Source organism: Microplitis mediator, chromosome 3 (assembly GCF_029852145.1).
Source record: "Microplitis mediator isolate UGA2020A chromosome 3, iyMicMedi2.1, whole genome shotgun sequence".
Lineage (NCBI taxonomy): Eukaryota > Metazoa > Arthropoda > Insecta > Hymenoptera > Braconidae > Microplitis > Microplitis mediator.
In genome coordinates this window covers 23,449,314-23,469,154 of record NC_079971.1, presented here as the reverse complement: position 1 = coordinate 23,469,154, position 19,841 = coordinate 23,449,314, and the positions used below count along the sequence as shown (strand labels likewise).

The 19,841-nt window shown below is 34.8% G+C and overlaps 2 protein-coding genes across 6 annotated transcripts in view; one reads left to right on the top strand and one right to left on the bottom strand.

Annotated features, from left to right (window-relative positions):
* LOC130665065 (talin-2) overlaps positions 1 to 14,836 on the top strand; it is a 33,713-nt gene extending 18,877 nt beyond the window's left edge. For 2 of the 5 annotated variants that reach the window (XM_057465321.1, XM_057465322.1), the window contains 9 exons: positions 877 to 1,069; positions 1,169 to 2,345; positions 2,691 to 2,788; positions 3,185 to 3,273; positions 3,802 to 4,260; positions 4,331 to 4,366; positions 4,463 to 7,291; positions 11,321 to 11,959; positions 12,181 to 14,836. In XM_057465321.1, the coding sequence (XP_057321304.1) occupies positions 931 to 1,069; positions 1,169 to 2,345; positions 2,691 to 2,788; positions 3,185 to 3,273; positions 3,802 to 4,260; positions 4,331 to 4,366; positions 4,463 to 7,291; positions 11,321 to 11,959; positions 12,181 to 13,974 (7,260 nt within the window). In that variant the 5' untranslated portion in view covers positions 877 to 930 and the 3' untranslated portion in view covers positions 13,975 to 14,836. Of the gene's footprint in view, positions 1 to 876; positions 1,070 to 1,168; positions 2,346 to 2,690; positions 2,789 to 3,184; positions 3,274 to 3,598; positions 3,622 to 3,801; positions 4,261 to 4,330; positions 4,367 to 4,462; positions 7,292 to 8,318; positions 11,295 to 11,320; positions 11,960 to 12,180 lie in introns of those variants that run through there. The other 3 variants (XM_057465324.1, XM_057465323.1, XM_057465325.1) reach the window with 3 other exon arrangements.
* Positions 14,837 to 16,408: 1,572 nt separating this feature from the next.
* On the bottom strand, positions 16,409 to 18,976 carry LOC130665083 (spermidine synthase). The gene is made up of 5 exons (XM_057465353.1): positions 18,728 to 18,976; positions 17,861 to 17,981; positions 17,529 to 17,775; positions 17,243 to 17,472; positions 16,409 to 16,791 (listed from the first exon to the last, which is right to left on the bottom strand). The coding sequence occupies exons 1-5, from the start codon at positions 18,856 to 18,858 to the stop codon at positions 16,642 to 16,644; spliced, it is 879 nt and encodes a 292-aa protein (XP_057321336.1). The 5' UTR covers positions 18,859 to 18,976; the 3' UTR covers positions 16,409 to 16,641.
* Positions 18,977 to 19,841: the final 865 nt, after the last annotated feature.

Sequence of the window (19,841 nt, the reverse complement as noted above, 5' to 3'; positions counted from 1 at the left end):
AACTAACAGTAAAGTCATTTACGGTCCGTGAATAAGATACAGCAGGCACGTGCCTGAGCATACGAATTGTTTATCTCATATCCTCGCTGCAAGTGGGGCCACAGAAAACGGCTTAATTGCCGACAATAACTATTTATTTTTATTAGTCCATCAACTCACTTCATCCCTTTAACCGATTAATCCACTTTGAAAAATGGCTTTGGCCAAAAATTATATAGCGTTTTAAAAATTGAAAGCTGGTCATTTAGCCGCCACAAAATCATAGTTCCGGGGAACTATTTCCCCTCATTCTCATAAAAATATGCAAATAAACGAAGCCTTGTCTCTTATTATTATTACCCTTGTCTGATGTCTGCATACACACGTAGACATGCAGCTGTGTATGCTCTTTACCCGTACAACAGACCGTTGGCTTAATTCAACGTAACTGAATTCAGTGCCCTGTAAAGCCACTGGATATGCGGCGACTAGATCGATATATAGATTCAAGTTTAAACTACCAGGGCTTCAAGTCATTGTTACCATTGCAATTCCTCTTAATTTTCTATTTAATATATACATATATATGTGTACCTGTCTATAAAGTCCCTCAAGATTTTCCACTTTATCGAATTCCGAGCTGGAAAACTCGTTAAAATTTAATTGGCATTAATTCCCTTAGGCTGGTGCCGTGAACCGAAATAAAATTCATTATTGCAAACGGTTATTTCCAATTGAATAATTAAATGTCATTCAATTTCGACTTGTTGCGTTAAATTTTATTTATCGCCTTACATTTGATACAGACAAAAAAAACCAAGGCCTTAATTCGTCTAGACTCTTTAGAAGTTTATTTAATTAACGTCCTTGAGAACTAATAACTTATAAACTTTACAGTCTGCGGATTCTGGAGGTTTTAGTACGCGTAGAACATCACCATTGGCAGTTACAATGTCGACTTTATCGCTACGTATTTCCATTCCGGAAAAAAATGCCACCAAGATGATGCAATTTGATCCGAGTACTTCGGTGTTTGATGCATGCCGGATTATAAGGGAGAAATTGGCTGAAGCAACCAACATGGGACAACGTAAGTAGATTAGTATTGGTAATTAGCATGTTACCTAATTAAGTTTACAAGTACGGTCAAGTGTAAAGAGTTTGGTAACATGATTTTGTCTTCCAATAGCTAAAGATTATGGGCTATTTTTGGCTGACGAAGACGCCAAGAAGGGAGTCTGGTTGGAACCGGGCCGTAATCTAGATTATTATATCCTCCGTAATGGAGATTTACTTGAGTACCGTCGCAAGCTACGGACTCTGCGTGTTCGTATGTTAGACGGTACTCTGAAAACTCTGCTGGTGGATGACAGCCAGCCGGTGGCCAATCTGATGGTTGTCATATGCACTAAAATCGGAATAACTAATCACGATGAGTACTCGCTGGTGCGTGAGTATCTAGACGATGATTCGGAGAATCAAAAGCCAGGTAACTTTGGTACGCTGACTCTCAAGCGCCGGAAAGAGGACAAAGGGGAACGGGACGCTAAGATGGACCAGTTGAGGAAAAAGCTAAAGACAGATGACGAAATGAATTGGGTTGATCCCAGTAAAACGTTGCGCGAACAAGGAATTGATGAAACGGAAACTGTTTTATTGAGACGTAAATACTTTTTCTCAGATCAAAATATTGACAGTCGCGATCCGGTTCAATTGTCGCTACTCTATGTCCAAGCACGTGACGCCATTCTTGACGGTACGCATCCAGTTACACAAGAAAAGGCTTGTATTTTTGCTGGTATCCAATGTCAAATACAGTTCGGCGACCACAAAGAGGACAAACACAAGCCGGGATTCTTGGATCTGAAAGAATTTTTACCGCAATCGTACGCTAAAGTTAAGGGAATTGAGAAAAAAGTATTTGCTGAGCACAAAAAACACATCGGGTTGTCCGAATTGGATGCTAAAGTCCTCTATACAAAGACCGCGAGATCACTCAGCACCTATGGCGTGACATTTTTCCTGGTTAAAGAGAAAATGGTCGGAAAAAATAAGCTAGTGCCCCGTCTTTTGGGTGTCACAAAAGACTCGGTACTGAGACTGGACGAAAGAACTAAAGAAATTTTAAAAACTTGGCCTCTGACTACCGTAAGACGCTGGGGTGCCTCGCCAAATACATTCACGCTTGATTTTGGTGACTATTCCGACCAATATTACAGCGTCCAAACAACCGAGGCTGAACAAATTCTCCAACTTATCGCCGGGTACATCGACATTATTTTGAAGAAGCAAAAGGCCAAGGATCACTTCGGTATCGAAGGCGACGAAGGCTCGACTATGGTTGAAGACAGTGTCTCTCCACTAAAGTAAGTTTCCGTTTTTGATTTACAAGTTCACTAAATTTGATTTTTTAAAAAATATCCCAACCCAGTACTTTTCTTTAAAAGATCTATCGACTTGTATTTAAAAATAAACGCTTCGTTTATCGCGTCAATTTGTTACTCTAAATCACTTAAGCCCGATAAATTGAATCTACTCTAATTAACTTCCAATTAACAATATCAGTTGCGCAAGGCAAGTAAGATGGAAGAGTTCCTACGCATGCAACGCGAAAAATATCAAACCAAATCGTTAGTTAATAGAGTTTTTAAAGTTAATTACTAAGTAGATTAGTGATGAACTATTAAGTTTATTATTTTTGACTTATTCAGAGCAACAATAATGCAACACGAGACGAGCAATGTGGGAAAAGGAAGTGTCGAAGCTGTTTCAGTGGCTATACCAGCAGTCATGAGAGCCGGCGGTGACGGTAAGCAACGAAAATCACACATCTATCACGTGTACATTACAAAATTGTCTAATGTCTAGGCAACTATCGATCAAAGCCAAAAGTTTATCATCTTAAGCTCGGCATTAATCTCAAAAGTTAAACTATGGAACGTTAATAGACAAGTAATTTTGAACTTTTGGCTTGATGAGGGTCGAAATTTAAAACTTTTTATTTTGAATCACTTGTACAGCACTGCGTTAAATTTAAAGCTGTAAATTACACGAAAATGTTCAAATATTGCGCTTTGTGTGTTCTATGTAGTTGAGTAAATTTTTACAGAGGACAAACCGAGAGGAATATTTATAAAGTTAAACCCTCGAGATTTTAAGTTATTGTTTTAAATTTACTAGCCGTTGCATGATAAAAAAATTTCAGGAGCGAGACCTTATGGGACTGGACATATGGCGAGTGCTCAGTACACTACGATCAGTGGACAAGTCAATATTGCACATGCACCACCTATGGTAAGGATTTTTTTCCTCAACCAAAACACAAAAGTCGGCTCTGGTTAAAATTGGGATTTCATACTTTTTATAATTCATAGTTATGTAATATAAGGCAACTCCCACTTTTAGCCAGCCTACAACCGTATGCACGATTTCGTAAGAAACCTTCGATTTTTTTAAATTAAAAAAAAAAGCAATAAACGTAGAAGGTTTCTTAGCTTCAATTAAATGTTGGCAGCCTTAAAATAGTCATGATTATTAATACTAAAAATAAAAATTCAAAAAACGCGTTATCAAATGAATTTGTCGATTAATTATACAATTGGATTTTTTTTCATGCTAGGCAACTTCTATTACGGACAAAAAGTAGGTACATCACGGCTTATACAAATAACATTTACACCCAACTAAATTATTTAAAATTTCAAATTTTTTCGATTCGAAACTCATGTAAATTTAAAAAAAATGCTGTCAATTTCGTGTAATATAATAAATTTGAGTAGTAAATAAATAAAAAGCAACAAATAAGAATAAAAACTGCCGTAGGTCCAACAAACGAAAGTTACTTCGGTGCTATCAGAGCCCCAGCGTGCATTATTGTCAACAATAACTGCCGGTCATGAAATAATTCACATCGCAGAAAGCGAATTGACATCAAAAGCTCAGCTGCCTGAATTAGGGAACGATCCGGCTTCATTGAAATGGATTGCCCAGACGATGGTGACTCACAAGCAAAATGTCGGTACCCAGATAGCGGAGATGAATGCTGCTACTGCACAAGTAGTAACATTGACATCCGGTTCCGCGGAAGAGGTTGACCATACAGCAGTAGGGGAGGCAATATCGACGATAGCAACTAACCTTCCAGAAATGACAAAAGGCGTGAGAATGATAGCGGCTCTTATGGAAGACGATACTTCGGGTGATCGTTTACTTGATGCTGCTCGTAAACTCTGTACTGCATTTTCTGATTTACTAAAAGCAACGGAACCGGAAACCAAGGAGGTGAGTAACCTTTGGTTAATAATAAATCTTCTTAAAAATAGCCTCGTAAATCAGTATTTCTTGTTCTCAGCCTTTCTATATAACTTCAACTTTATACGGACAATACGTAAGAAGCTTTGCTTCCTAGTTGTCTTTTACTTCGACTTAACTTTCGATACCTCGAGTCGATTGGAATAAATAACCGTTTCTTTTATAATTTCAGCCGAGACAGAATCTCCTGAATGCTGCCTCACGTGTTGGAGAAGCATCTCATCAAGTATTGACGACAATTGGCGAAGAAAACGATTCGAACCGAGAGCTCCAGGATACTCTATTGGCTTTAGCGAAAGCCGTAGCAAACACTACAGCAGCTTTAGTCCTTAAAGCTCGCAATATCGCTGCTACGTGCGAAGATTCGCAAACACAAAATCGCGTAATCTCAGCTGCAACTCAGTGTGCCTTAGCTACATCTCAATTGGTAGCTTGTGCCAAAGTTGTAGCACCAACTCTACAATCACCTGCGTGCCAAACACAACTGATGAATGCTGTACGCGAGGTAACCAAAGCTGTAGAAAATTTAGTCGGTGTGTGCAATGAAACTTGTAATGACGAAAATCTCCTGAAAGAACTCAGTGCAGCTGCCACTGAGGTAAGTCGCACATTAAATGATCTACTGAATCACATTCGCACGGCTACGAAAACTGGAGAACGTGCCAAAGAGACCATCCATGAAGGCGCTGTCGAGACGATCATCATTGCAACGGAAAAATTGTTCTCATCAAGCGGCGATGCCGGGGAAATGGTAAGACAGGCGAGAATTGTTGGTCAAGCCACTGCTCAGTTGATACAGAGCATCAAGGGTGAGGCAGAACGACAAACCGATACCGAGCAGCAGCGACGTCTTCTGGCAGCTGCTAAAACGCTGGCTGATGCTACTGCGAAAATGGTCGAAGCCGCAAGACAGTGCGCGAGTAGTCCCCATGATTCGCGAATTCAGGATCAGCTGAAGAGCGCAGCAGAGGAATTGAGAATTGCCACTTCAGCTGCTACAACTCCGACATTGAGACGTAAAGTTGTCAAAATGGAGGAAGTTATTGTCGACAAAAATCTGTTTGTTCGCGCTGCCCAAGCTATCCATACTGGCTGTGAAAGTTTGGTCAGTCCAGCGAGTTCTAAACAACAGATTCTAGAAGCCGCTACGATGATCGCTAAACACACTAGTGCTCTCTGCAATGCTTGTAGACACGCATCCAGTCGAACTAATGACCCAGTTGCCAAAAGACACTACGTCAAGTCTGCTAAGGATGTCGCCAATTCCACGGCCAATTTGGTAAAAGAAATTAAAGCCCTTGATCGCGAATACTCCGAGACCAATCGTGAGAAATGTTCAGAAGCTACGAAACCTCTTCTGGATGCCGTTGACAATCTTTGTGCATTCGCCGGCTGTACCGAGTACCTCAAGACAGTTACCCATGTGCAAGAAACTATCACTGGACCTGAAAAAGCGATCATAGACGGCGCATGTGCGATGGTCCAAGCAGCCAAAAGCCTGCAAGCGAGTCCTAAAGATGAGCCTACTTGGCAGCTGCTGGCTCATCACAGCAAAAATGTCAGTGAGTCAATAAAATCACTCGTTGCTTCCATACGAGACAAGAGTCCGGGTTATGAAGACTGTGATATCGCAATTGAGAAATTAGTCGCGAGGATCAAGGAACTGGACAACGCGACTCTCAGCGCGGTGTCTCAGAATCTTGTTCCTCGTAAAGAAAATTCCCAAGAAGGATTCATTGAGTTGATGGAACAATGCACTGATGAGCTTAAAGAAAAACTAGAACCACTTCGTTTGGCTGCTAAATATGAAGCTGAAAATATTGGCTACGCTGCTCAACAGATTGCTAGCTGCTGCGAACCCTTGGTCGCTGGAGCTATTGGCGCTGCTTCAAATATGGTAAATTCTAAGCAACAAACAGTCTTGCTGGATCAAACTAAAACGGTCACCGAGACAGCTCTGCAGTTAGTCTGCGTAGCCAAAGAAACTGGTGGTAATTCCGAGTCAGCAGCGCTGCATGCTGAAGTTGATGACAGCGTCGAGTCAACCAAAGACGCGATAAGAGAACTACAGTGTACCTTGGAGACTATTTCGACATCTCATGGAATAGTTACTGGTTTGATTGAGACAATATCACGTGCTATGGTTCGTTTAGATGAAACGAGAATCTCAACAGACAGCGTCGATTCTTACGTTGACTATCAGACCCGCATGGTCGAGGCTGCCAAAGAAATAGCGCGATTAGCACAAGAGATGTCAACGAAATCCAGCACTGACGCTGCACGTCTTGGCCCTCTGGCCGTAGACATTTCTCACAAATACACACAACTAGCACGCGACACTTCTGGAGCATCAGCAGCAGCTGCCAATGCTGAAGTGTCAGCTCGTTTGCGCAACGGTGTCCAAGATCTAGGACGTGCCTGCGTAGACATTGTTCGCGCAGCAGGAGTCTGTCAACTATCACCAGGAGATTCATACGCCCAACTAGAAGTATCAAGCTACGGTAAAATCGTTACCGAACGTGTGTCCCAAGTGCTTGCAGCTCTACAAGCTGGCTCACGTGGCACTCAAGCTTGCATCAACGCCGCCAGTACTGTCTCTGGTATAATCGGTGATCTCGACACCACAATAATGTTTGCGACCGCTGGAACCCTTCATGCTGAGAACGAGGGTGACACTTTTGCCGACCATCGCGAGAATATCTTAAAAACTGCCAAAGCTCTGGTAGAAGACACCAAGACCCTAGTCGCCGGCGCGGCTTCTTCCCAAGAACAACTAGCAGTCGCTGCTCAGAATGCCGTCTCGACAATTGTCCAGCTTGCAGAAGTTGTTAAATATGGAGCTGCTAGTCTTGGCAGCCAGAATGCCGAGGCACAGGTGATGCTCATCAACGCAGTACGCGATGTTGCTTCGGCTTTGGGGGATCTCATTCACGCTACCAAGGCTGCTAGCGGTAAACCAATCAATGATCCCAGTATGGCGCATCTTAAAGACTCTGCTAAGGTCAGTTTTCTTAAACTTTTCATTACTTTTGTTTCTGTAACGTTAACCGTAACCATAACCATTACGACCGTAACCACAAACGTAACTATAAACTATATTTTAACACCACGTGGTAAGAAATCACGCCTGCCATTGGTAAGAAATGAGCACAGAGTATAGTAACGTAAACTCAGCAATGTTCAGAACTTGGTAAACTTTAAGGCAACCAATCCGGGTAATAAATCTTAGGGGAATCGTATAGACAAGGTTTCTAAACTAGGGTACTTTAGTAACTTAATATCTAGACAGGTGTTTACATTACCATTAATCAAATTAAGATCAATCCCCTCCTGGATTATACGCATGCGCAAACCGATAAATAAGATTTCGTGACCCTTTGTACCAATAAAGGACGCAGATTCTTACCATTCGATGTAAAAACTTTTATGCAACTGAGTAAGAACGTAAATTTCGACACTCTTCAGCCAATTCACACTCGGTAGCATAATATACTTTTTTCTAACAGCGTAATTGCAAGATAACTAACCCATTTTTTTGAATATAATAAATTGCTTTAAATTATTTAACAGGAGTAATTAATACGTAACACTGAACGCTTTATTAATTTTTGTGGGTGGACTTTAATTGACTAGATCTTTGTTGGCCTATAGAATAACAAAAATTTTTCGAAAATCTCTGAAATTCCGTTGCTGAAAATCTAAATCCGTTAGACAAAAAAAATCCATACCAGAAATTCGTCGATATTAAAGTCCACCATGTCATATATATGTCTAAATATATGTATATATATTTTCAAATATATATACATAGTTTATTATTTTATTTTTTTTTCCTGTGTGATGGCAAAAATTAGTAGATAATTTTGTTTGTTTTTTACGGAATGCGTAGATAGTTTAGATCCGTGTAAGGCTTAAGAAGTGATTGCTTCTTTGTTTAAGAAAATCTATTGATATTTAATGTAAATAGAAGTAAAACGGTGGACTTTGATTTTGAAACGACGGATTTTTGGCCAATTGGCTGCTATTAGGTAGTTGAACGTCAGCTGCACCATCAGATTTTACCATTGACAAGCGACACGGGCGGCTCTGAATCTGAGTGGATTGTATCCGATCAAGAAGAGGAACTCATGCGTCTACGATCGTCATCGGAGACAAATCAACCAGCACAACGTACTTCTGATCTTCTGATACTAATGTAGAATTTTATCCTTAAAATAAATAGTCCGTGTTTCCGGATCTTTAACTATTTTCAGTAAAATTTCGTTGCTCCTTTTATACACTGAAGAATTATTTATTTGGCCCATAGATATCGTATATTTGAGTGGCCGAATAAATATTTCATTGTGAAAAAGATATAGTATACTTGAGCAATATAATTGCGTGAAATAAGTGGTTTATTTGTGGTAAAGAAATGATACATTTGCTACGAATTAATTTTAGTTGACGTGAAAACGGTTGACCCTGTGGACAAACCCCAAAACTTCCCGCTGTTTTTGAACTGACAAAGATCAAAAACGTTATTATTTGTAAATTCTTGAACTTCGAAGTCAAAAAGTATTCATTTTGTTGTTCAAACAAAAAAAATGGTTACAGTCCTATATACCCGGTTTTTAATAACCATCACAATAAAAACTAGTCAAAAATAACCTGATGCACAAATGATTATTTACAAAAATAACTTGATACAAAAATAACTACACTGTAAAAAGAGCGGTGTTAAAAATGGACTCATTTTAACTCCGCCCGGTGTTAAAATAAAATTACACCGGTGTAAGAGGAGTAATTCACCGGTGTTGAAAATACCGGTGTTAAATCGGGGTAACCGGTGTAAAAGCGGAGTAAAATCGGTGTAAAAGCGGGGTAACCGGTGTAAAAACGGAATAATATCGGTGTAAAAGCGGGGTAACCGGTGTAAAAGCGGGGTAACCGGTGTAAAAACGGAATAATATCGGTGTAAAAGCGGGGTAACCGGTGTAAAAGCGGAGTAATACCGGTGTAAAAGCAGGATAAACTGCGTCCGCTTGGAGTATTAACTTTAAAGATTATAAAACACAAAAAATGTCAGTTCTTTATAAAAATTAATAAAGAATATCATTTATTAACAAGTATAGTGATCGAGTAAGTAAAAATATTTACAAAGTAAAATATTTTAACACCAGTAAAGAATATCTACACCGGCGTCGGCGTTATTTTAACACCAGTCTAGAATATTTACACCGGCAGCGGCGTTATTTTAACACCGGAGATTTTTTTTTAACACCGGTACAGAATATTTACACCGGCGGCGGCGTTATTTTCACACCGCCGATTTTAACACCTACACCGCTTGGACTTACCCCGGTGATTTTTTACAGTGTAGACACAACAATATCCTTGTAATTAATATCTGAGTACAAAAATAACCAGATACAATAATAACCTGGTAATAAAAACTTACTGCCACAATTTCATATCAATACATCAACTAATTAATATACTTCTCACTTGTGTTAACGACAGATAACAACAAAAACATAGCCACCAATCGGCAACCATATTATTGTATAAATTTATATCATATCGATTGGATATTAATGTATGCAGATATTGTTAACTAGATATTTTAGTGTATAGTTTTTATTTTTATGGTTATTTTTGTATTTAGTAATTTTCGTATCAGGTTATTTTTGTACGGGAAATTTTTATTGTGATATTTTGAGCGGACACCAAAAAATTAATTTTTGTCATACGATATCTTTGGAGGAATCAACCGATTTAGACGTACTTGGCGGCAATTGAAAGGGATCATCAAAACTAAGAGCTGGATAGATTTTGAGGCAAATCGGGCAAGTAGTTAATGAGTTATATGAAAAAAACCTAAAAAAAAAATTGTTTTAATTTTTATTTTTCGTATAACATGTAAACTACTTGACCGATTGACTTCAAAGTCTATCCAGGTCTAAGTCTTGATGAGCCCTTTCGATTGCCGCCAAGCAAGTCCAAATCGGTTGATTCGTTCCAAAGATATCGTATGTCAAAAATTAGTTTACACAGTTCCATACATACACATATACACACACACGCGGACATACATCCGAAAATAGTCGGAATAGTTTCCTAGGACCTCAAAAGGTCGAGATCTGATGAAAACTCGATTTTAGAAAATCAGACTAAATCCAATAATTTGCCTTTTTTTGAAAATTTTCAATTTTTATGGCGGGAAATTTAAAAAATAGTATTTTTAAATCTTTTATTGCAACACTGTGCTTCAAATATACGTCAAGTAGCGTCAAATTTTCCGTTATTCGCCACAAATTTAAATCTTTACCACAAATATATCATATATTCACCACAAATATATATTATATTTATTTCAAAGACCAAAATATTTATTCGTTGCCAATTTTAATCAAATTATGAAAAAATTATTTGAAACAAATATCATATTTTTTATACCAAATATATGAATTTATCATTAAAAAATATTCAAAAAAAAGTCACAAATAAATTTATTGCGAACTTTTGTACAGGAGTTACTTTTGAGCTCCAGCCTTTTTCTATGCAATTTAAAATTTTACTGAAAATACCTGAATAGAGATGAAAAATTTCATTGGTTCTTTACATTCTACTCTACGTCATACATATCAAACATTTGTACACCATTTGCATAAATAAAATCGTCGAAAAATGAAACAATTTTGCTTAAGAATAATTCCTAATATAAACAAAAGTTTAAAAAAGTAAATCCGTACGGAATTAAGCGGTTAGGTACGTACTCATTTCTAGATTGTTGTGTTGTTAACCCGACAGTATTTCGCTCAGGATCGTGACTAACAAAACCCGTAAATCCTTATATACAATAATTACAAGTACGCAATAAAAAAATCCCTATAGACGTTGACTAATTGTCCATACAAAATATATTTACATTAATAAACAATTAACAGGCTTTTTTCAGGGCTTATAAGTAACTAACAGCACTTATGGATAAATAAATGTGCCCAGACTAAGATGTCTATCAGTAAATTTAACCATTTGCTTTTATCAACAGGTGATGGTGACCAACGTAACGTCGCTGCTGAAAACCGTAAAAGCAGTTGAGGACGAACACACCCGAGGAACCCGAGCTCTCGAGTCGACAATCGAAGCAATCGGTCAAGAAATCCGTGCCCTAAACACAACCGACTTTCAACGAGCAAACATAACACCCGAAGATCTAGTAAGATGTACCAAGAGCATCACAATATCAACAGCCAAAGCTGTGGCAGCTGGAAACAGCTGCAAACAAGATGACATAATAGCTGCGGCAAACATGGGACGCAAATCAATAAGCGATATGCTGGTGATTTGTAAATCGGCTGCCTATCAGTGTGCCGAGACAGCAGAATTACGCGATCGTACCCTTCAAGCAGGTCATGATGTCGCAATGAATTACCGCGAACTACTGCAAGCTATTTTGCAAATCGCATCGAGAACTGGTGACGCAAAACATGCGCTGCCTTTGATATCACGTAAAATAGCCCAAAGTGTTACTGAGTTAGTTGCCGTGGCTGAGTTACTCAAAGGAGCCGATTGGGTTGATCCTGATGACCCGACAGTTATCGCTGAGAACGAACTACTTGGCGCTGCGGCCAGCATTGATGCCGCTGCTAAAAAGTTGGCCAGTTTACGACCACGGCGAAGCATCCAGGTGATTATTCGTTGTAATATTTACTGTATCACTTTATTTGTTGCTGCTGACTCCTGAATTACCTTAAGATATGTTTGATATTCTTGGTTGTTAATTTAAATATCGACCAGGAATCAAACATATTAATAAGGTGGTCAGAATTATCACCAAATTTATTATTGTAGGCTACTGTACAGTAGATTTGCTAGATTTTTCATTGCTAATATGTAATATTATTTCAGGAAACCAGCGAGGACATGAACTTTGACGAGATGATTCTCGAAGCCGCGAAATCAATAGCCGCAGCAACTTCGGCTCTGATAAAAGCCGCGAGTGCAGCCCAGCGCGAGCTGATAACGACCGGCAAAGTATCCCGGACACCTCTGACATCTTCGGACGACGGCCAGTGGTCCGAGGGATTGATATCAGCAGCGAGACTAGTCGCCGCAGCAACTCACAGTCTTGTAGAATCAGCGAATGCTCTTGTACAGGGCGTAAGTAGTGAAGAAAAACTTATTTCCAGCGCGAAACAAGTCGCCAGCAGTACTGCGCAGCTGCTGGTAGCTTGCAAAGTAAAAGCTGATCCAGACAGCGAGAGTACTAAGCGTCTTCAGGCTGCTGGTAATGCGGTAAAGCGAGCTACTGATAATTTAGTACGCGCTGCTCAACAAGCAATCCAACAAGAAGAAGAACGATCATTGGTTTTGAACAAACGTATGGTCGGTGGTATTGCCCAGGAAATAAATGCACGGTCAGAAGTACTGAGAATTGAAAAAGAACTAGAGGAAGCACGTGGTCGTCTTACTGCAATACGTCAAGCTAAATATAAAAATAAACCAGATTATTCAGACACTGAAAATGATGCTGATCAAAGTGGATACGAAAGTTATTCATCACGTTATGATTCATCATCACGTGTTGGTAATCATGATCATTCGGGACATGTTACAAATCATACTAGCCCAGGACATGGTCCAAGTCATGGTAGTCCAGGACATGGACCAGGTCATGGTAGTCCAGGACATGGTCCAGGTCATGGTAGTCCAGGACATGGTCCAGGTCATGGTAGTCCAGGACATGGTCCAGGTTACAGTAGTCCAGGTCATGGTTTAAATAACGCACCAGGTTATAGTAGCCCATACGGATCAAATCACTACAATAATCCAGGACAAATAAGTCAAATAATAAATGACAGACAAAATCTCATTAGTCCTGAGAAAGTTAGTTCAACTCAATCAACTCTCGAGCGTAGAATGAAAGATTCCTACAAATCAGGAGCAGAAAGTCACTACGGTTCACTGGATTCTCGGGGTAAATACAGCGACTACTCGACAATAAATTCATCTGTTGATTCACCAGCACAGTACAGCTCTATAGAGCGTAAAATAAATCAAGAATACTTAGAGGATCGTAAACTGGGTTATGATTCATCACCTCTCGAAGGCCCATTTCCACCAGCAACCTCTCAGATAGCAACAGCTAAATCCCCGATGTTATCGCGTAAATTTACTGACGCACCCTACAGTACCAAGTCTCCAGATTATTACGATACCGCGAACTCGGAGCGATACTCCGGACACATGAGTACTTTCAAATCAGATAAATCATCCTCTCATCTTGACAACATGAGATTCAATTCGTTTCCCCAGCAGTCGATCGCACAGAGCCAGAGCTTCAAAAACATTGAGAGCAAAGTCTTACCAGGTGGCAAAGTCGAGACCATCACCACTAAAGTCTACACTTCGAGTCCCACTGGTCTCCCTAATAATTCCAGCAGTCCAGGTCTAGGTCTAGGTCTAGGTCTAGGAAGTAAGACAACTTCTTCGTCAAACTATGAAACGATCGAACAAAAAGAGTTCAATACTTCCGGCAATGACATGATGTCATTCAAGGGTAATTATGACAACGGTAGCATCGAACACAAGAGTACCAAGCAATCAATGACGCAAAAAATAATTGAAAAGAAAACAGTTACTATGAAAATGTCAAAGCATCAAGAATCTTCCACCAAATCCTTTAGGTTTGATGATAAATAATGATAATAATTTATGTTTAAATAATTAAATTAACGCACAATATTTTAAATTGTTGGAGTTTTTAAATTTTAGACTTACCCATTGATGTTCTAGATGTTGACCAGTTTGATGGTTTTTTAAAAATTAGACTAGAAGTGGCCTTAGATTTTTAAACAAATAACGAATGTGCTTTCCGAAATAGCCTTTAGCAACAAATGCCTTTTAATTGTATATTTTAATATATAAATTTATATATATATATTTAGATATTTATGATATTTAATGGATGTCAATTTTTAGAAAAAATAAATAAATTTTAGACGTTAAAACAAGGCGTCATTTTGAATTTAAACAAAAAATTTAAATGATACTGGAGTTAGCAGACGTCTGATAATTTTTGAATTTTTTTTTAAATGTTAAATTATAAAAAAAAAAATATTTGGAAAATTGCACCTGTAGATTTTTTCATTTTCTACATGCGCATTTTTTTTTTTTTTTTTTTTTTGTAATTAATTTTTTGGAAAAATTCAAAAATTGTTGAGTGTAAGTGTAGCAGACATCAAAAAAATTTAAAATTATTAATAAATGGAGTAAATAATTAATAAAATTAAATTTTAAAAAAATGCGCATTTAAAAAATTTTGAAATTAATAAGTGCATTTTTTAAAAATATTTTTTTTTAAATTATTTAGTCTGTTTATTTGTAATTTTAAATTTATCTGATGTCTGCTACACTCACACTCGTGCTCGTGACTTCAAGATCATAAATTTCAAAATTAATTAAAAAATTTTAAACCGGTAGTGAAACGACGCCAATAATTAATGAAGGTTATTAATTTAAACAAAGGGTCAATAAAAAAGTCAATTACAAAAAAAAAAAAAAATTAGTAATAAAGAAAAACAAAAATTAAAAAGTAAACAGAGAAATTAAAATTATACACTGACACTGACACTGTCACTTTCACTGACACTGACAATTTATAATTACGTTAATTATTTACTTGTTTAATTACACTGATTAATGTACACAACTGATAACTGATTGACTTCCCAGCCGCCATTGTTATAAAAAATAGCGCGGGAAGGGAATATAAAAAAGGCGGGAAAAAACAATTATTTGAATTATGAAAATTCATTTATTTTTTATATTTATAATTATTTATATTTAAAAAAGTTATATTACATATAATTAATATTTTAAATTATCAATTTTTTTTTTAGCAATTACTTTTTTTTATATTTAAGTTCGTTAACGCGAGACAATTAACAAGAGAAGCAACATATCATTTAATTTAATATTCATTTTATGTTAACCATGATTAATAGCAGGATTAATTGCTTTGTGGTTTATTTTATTAATTTTCTTTTTTTATAATTATTATTATTATTATTTGCTTATTTCTCTTGTAACCCGATTTTATTTCTTACTAACATACGTCTAATATTTTATTATTTATAATTTAATTTGTGTTTTGTCGTTGCTCCTTGGAAGTAGAATCTCATTAAATATATTTTTTTAATAAATATATATTTAATTTTAAATTAATTGAGTACCAGTGAATTGAAAAAATTTAATTAAATTTTTAAAATAAATTGCGGGAAAAGTTATAAATTTTAATTTTTAATTTCAAAATTGAACAAAAAATTTGTCGATCAAAAAAAACTTACGATTTATATAAAATTTTACTGACTAATTTAAATTTTAATTAAATATTTAAAATAAATCGCGGGAAAATTAAAAAATTCAAAGTTTGAATTTAAAATGAAACAAAAAATTGTAATGTCGATAAAAAAACTTATAATTTGTATAAAATTTCACTGACTAATTAATATTCTAATTAAATATTTGAAATAAATCGCGGGAAAATTTAAAATTTCAAAAATTTGAATTCAAAATAAAACAAAAAAATTGTAATGTCGATCAAAACAAACTTATAATTTATATAAAATTTCACTGATCAATTAATTATTTCATTAAAATATTTTTTAAAAACGAATTTAAAGCATTTTTTTAAATTTTAAGACACAGGCTCAAAAAAAAAAAATAAAAATTTTTTTTTTTATTATAAACGAGTGCAATTTTAAATATATATATATGTTTTTTATATATAAATAAAAATAATCAAAACGTCTCACCAAATATATAATTTTTTAAAAATTTATCTGCCAAAAATTTATAAATTATGCGAATGAAAAAAAAAAACGCACAGGAATTGAATTATAAAATAAATATATAATTATATTTATTAAAAAAAATTAATATTCGACTACGTGCCATTGTGTCAAAATAATTATTTTAAATAAATGAACTGATTAAACAAAATATATACGCAGTAAAAATTATTAATTATTAATAAATATAAAACAATTATATTTTTAACATTTATATTATTATTATTATTATTATGTTAATAATTATTTTAATACACCAGCCAAATAAGCCTTAAAAAAATATATTTCTGGAATGTTTAATATTTTATTAATTATAATTTTTTTTATTAATTATTATACATATATTTTTATTATAAACATTTTACCTTCAATAATTATAAATATATATATTATTATTATACATATATTATATCTTTTAAATTATAAATTTAATGTCAAGATGAAAAAACAATAAAGCAAATAATAAATTTTTAAAATAATCATTATTTATATATTTAAATATTTAAAATCCTGTTAATTATTTTCCTAATGATTGATTTAAAGCTTTGGCGGCAAATCTCGGCAGTACAAATGAAGATCTATGAATTTTATCATCATAATATTTAATATCCATGTCATCTAATTCTTTTTCACTGAATATTTTAATTGGCTCTTGAAATTTTGTTTTCTATAAATATATAAAATATATAAATATTATAAATGTGTAATTACTTTTAATTTACATATTAAATTAAATTAAAAATTAATAGTTTATTTAAAACTTCTAAATTACTAATTGATTGTAAATTTTTAAATTTTAAAATCAACTTGACTTGACCGAGATTTGAACCCTGATCTCCCGCGTGCGAGTCCTGTCCTCAGTTTGTCGGTCCGAAGTCTCCTTTCAAATTTCCCGCGTTAAAAAAAATTAAAATATTTTTAAATTTTCAAATTATCATGAATTCCCGCCAAAATTATTCGCTAATTTAAATTTTCCTATCAAGTCTCTTAGATAATTAATTAAAAAATATTTTAAAATTTTCAAATTATCATGAATTCCCGCCAAAATTATTCGCTAATTTGAATTTCCCTATCAAGTCTTAGATAATTATTTAAAAAATACAAAGAATTTAACATACTGGATTAAGACTGCCAATTACAAATCCTATTTGTCCAGTGGGGTAAGTTGGTACTGATGTAGTCCCATAAACAGCAACTGGAAAAACAGATCTGCAGTGTCCTAATGTCTGTTCCACTTGTCTGTCATTAGACCAAACAGTTCCCGCTTGACTGCAAACAATTCCGCCGGGTTTCAGAGCCGTTTTCATCAACGCAAAGTATGACTCTTTAAATAAACACTCTGCTGGTCCTAAAAAAGTACAAGTTCACTTTCGTTTTCTCGCTGCGAAAAAATATTTAATTTACCAACTGGATCGCTGCTGTCAGTGATGATGACATCGAATTGCTGCGAGTGATTTTTCATGAATTCGAACCCATCACCAACATAAAGAGTCACTTTGGGATGATCCAACCCGCAGGCCATTTGTGGTAAATATTTACGGGACAAATCTAATACACGACCGTCTATTTCTACTTGGGTTACATGCTGGACATCAGGATGTTTTACTACTTCTCTTGCTACCCCGCCGTCTCCACCGCCGACAATTAATACCTTTCAAATAAATATAACAGTCTAAATATTTAATCACTCTGTAGTGATTTATTGTGAAGAAATTGAATAATTAATTAATTAATACATTTTTAGGGTTCGGGTGACTGCATAATGGTAAAAACGATATCATTTCTTGGTATGAAAATTCATCATTTTGAGAGCATTGTATTATTCCGTCAAGTACTAAAACTTTTCCATGTGATTTTCTGTAAAAAAAATTATATTTTTATGTAAAATATTTACTAATTAAACATCCTGGAGTACAGCAACCGGAGCGCGCGGGTTCGCAAACAGCTCGCGGACATTTAATTCAAAATTTCTATTCAGAAATAGATAAAATTTCTAGTTTTTCAGATTAAAAATTATGCAATAAATATACCGAAAAAAAATTTAATTAATAAAAATTAAAAAATTGTCAATTTGTGGGAATTGAATTCATAAATAAAAAATTTTTACTTAAAAATATTCACCCAAATCCCTAGTCTATCCTAAGAAAGTTAGTGTTATGTCACCGCTTATAGTCATCATGGCAACGGTTGCTATGGAGACTATTGTCATGGCCACAGTTGCTATGAAGACTGTTGCCATGGCAACCGTTATTAAAGGGACTGTTGTCATGGCCACGGTTGCTATGGAGACTATTGTCATGGCAACAGTTGCTATGGAGACTATTGTCATGGCCACGGTTGCTATGGGTAATGTTGTCGTGGCAACGGTAGCTATGACAACAGGCATCCATGGTGAATATTTTTGATAACGACTTTTTTATGAGAAGAGTGTGGAAGATAGTTATCAAAACATTACAAGAGGTAAAAATTAATGGGCGCGCGTCAGCGCGCAAAAACTGTCTAGTCTTATAAATTGAAAAAAAAAATTTTATCGACATTGATTTCAATTAAATTAATAAAATTATAAATCACTCGCATTAATTATCAATAATAAATATACTTACGTTTCAATTAATAAAATATCTTGAAACTGTGACTTTTCATGATGTAAAATTTTCGTAACTTCAAAAGAAACGCTTATACCAGGCCATAGATCATTGTATTCACTAAACCATCCTTTTTTAAAGGAATCCATTTCTCTGACTTAGATATAAAAAAAAAAAATTAATTTACAATTAAATCCGACTGAGTAAAGTGAACTCCAACTAGTGATTTAAAATGAACTTGACTGATAAAACCGGCTTGCGATGATCTTCCCGTTTTTATGCGCGACAAACTCGTTTCCACATCCCCCACTCAATCGTGTCTTGCATTTAAATAAATCCGAAACATATGTAATGTAAATTATTCAACAATTTATCACTTAATCCTTAATGGAAAAAAAAGAAAAAATTGTAAATGTCTTATTATTAGAACTTCTTACATTTAAAAATTTTAACACGTGTTCGTCTTATGACGTGCAAATTAAAATTAATCAGTTTTATTATTTCAAGTACTTGATTATTTTAAATTTATGAATTATTTTTTTTTTATTTTGACGTTTTTGAAAAATTTGTTTCATTATTTTCTATGGTAATTAAATTTATTTATTTTAAAGTTTTATAAAATTTAATACCGACATTTAAATTAAATTTAATTTTTAAAAAATAATAATCAAGGCTTTAGTTTATGAACTTGATAACCCGGAGCTAGTGGAAAATTTTACATTTTCTATTTTTTATTTAAATTTCATTTTACGTAAAAAATTAAATTCAAAATTTAAGACGGAAATAAATTTAAAAAAAAAAATGTAATTAATTTTTTTTTTTTTACCCGTAAGTGATTAAAAAATAATAAAATTACATAACAGCTGACCTTGATATTATCAGTTGTGATAAAAGTTTACTAATGTTATCTTGGTGTCAGGATAAATTTCTATCTTACATATATCTTATATATATCTATGAATTAACTGTTAAAAATAATTTTGTTATAAATAATTAAGTTTTTTTTCAATAAGACAAGGTCAATATTTTTAAATGGGTTAATAAACGTATTGTAATAAAAAATTCTTAATTTACGCAATTGCTATATATATAAATATGTATATTTTAAGATTGATAACTATATATGTATTGT

What these genes read in the sequence shown, in the direction of transcription:
- LOC130665083 (XM_057465353.1), bottom strand. Translation starts at nt 18,858, where the DNA reads ATGGATTCCTTTAAAAAAGGATGGTTTAGTGAATACAATGATCTATGG. An exon ending in GTCACCCGAACCCTAAAAAT is followed by an intron (nt 17,776 to 17,860) that starts GTATTAATTAAT and finishes TTTATTTGAAAG; the next exon opens with GTATTAATTGTCGGCGGTGG. An exon ending in TAATTGGCAGTCTTAATCCA is followed by an intron (nt 16,792 to 17,242) that starts GTATGTTAAATT and finishes ATATATTTATAG; the next exon opens with AAAACAAAATTTCAAGAGCC.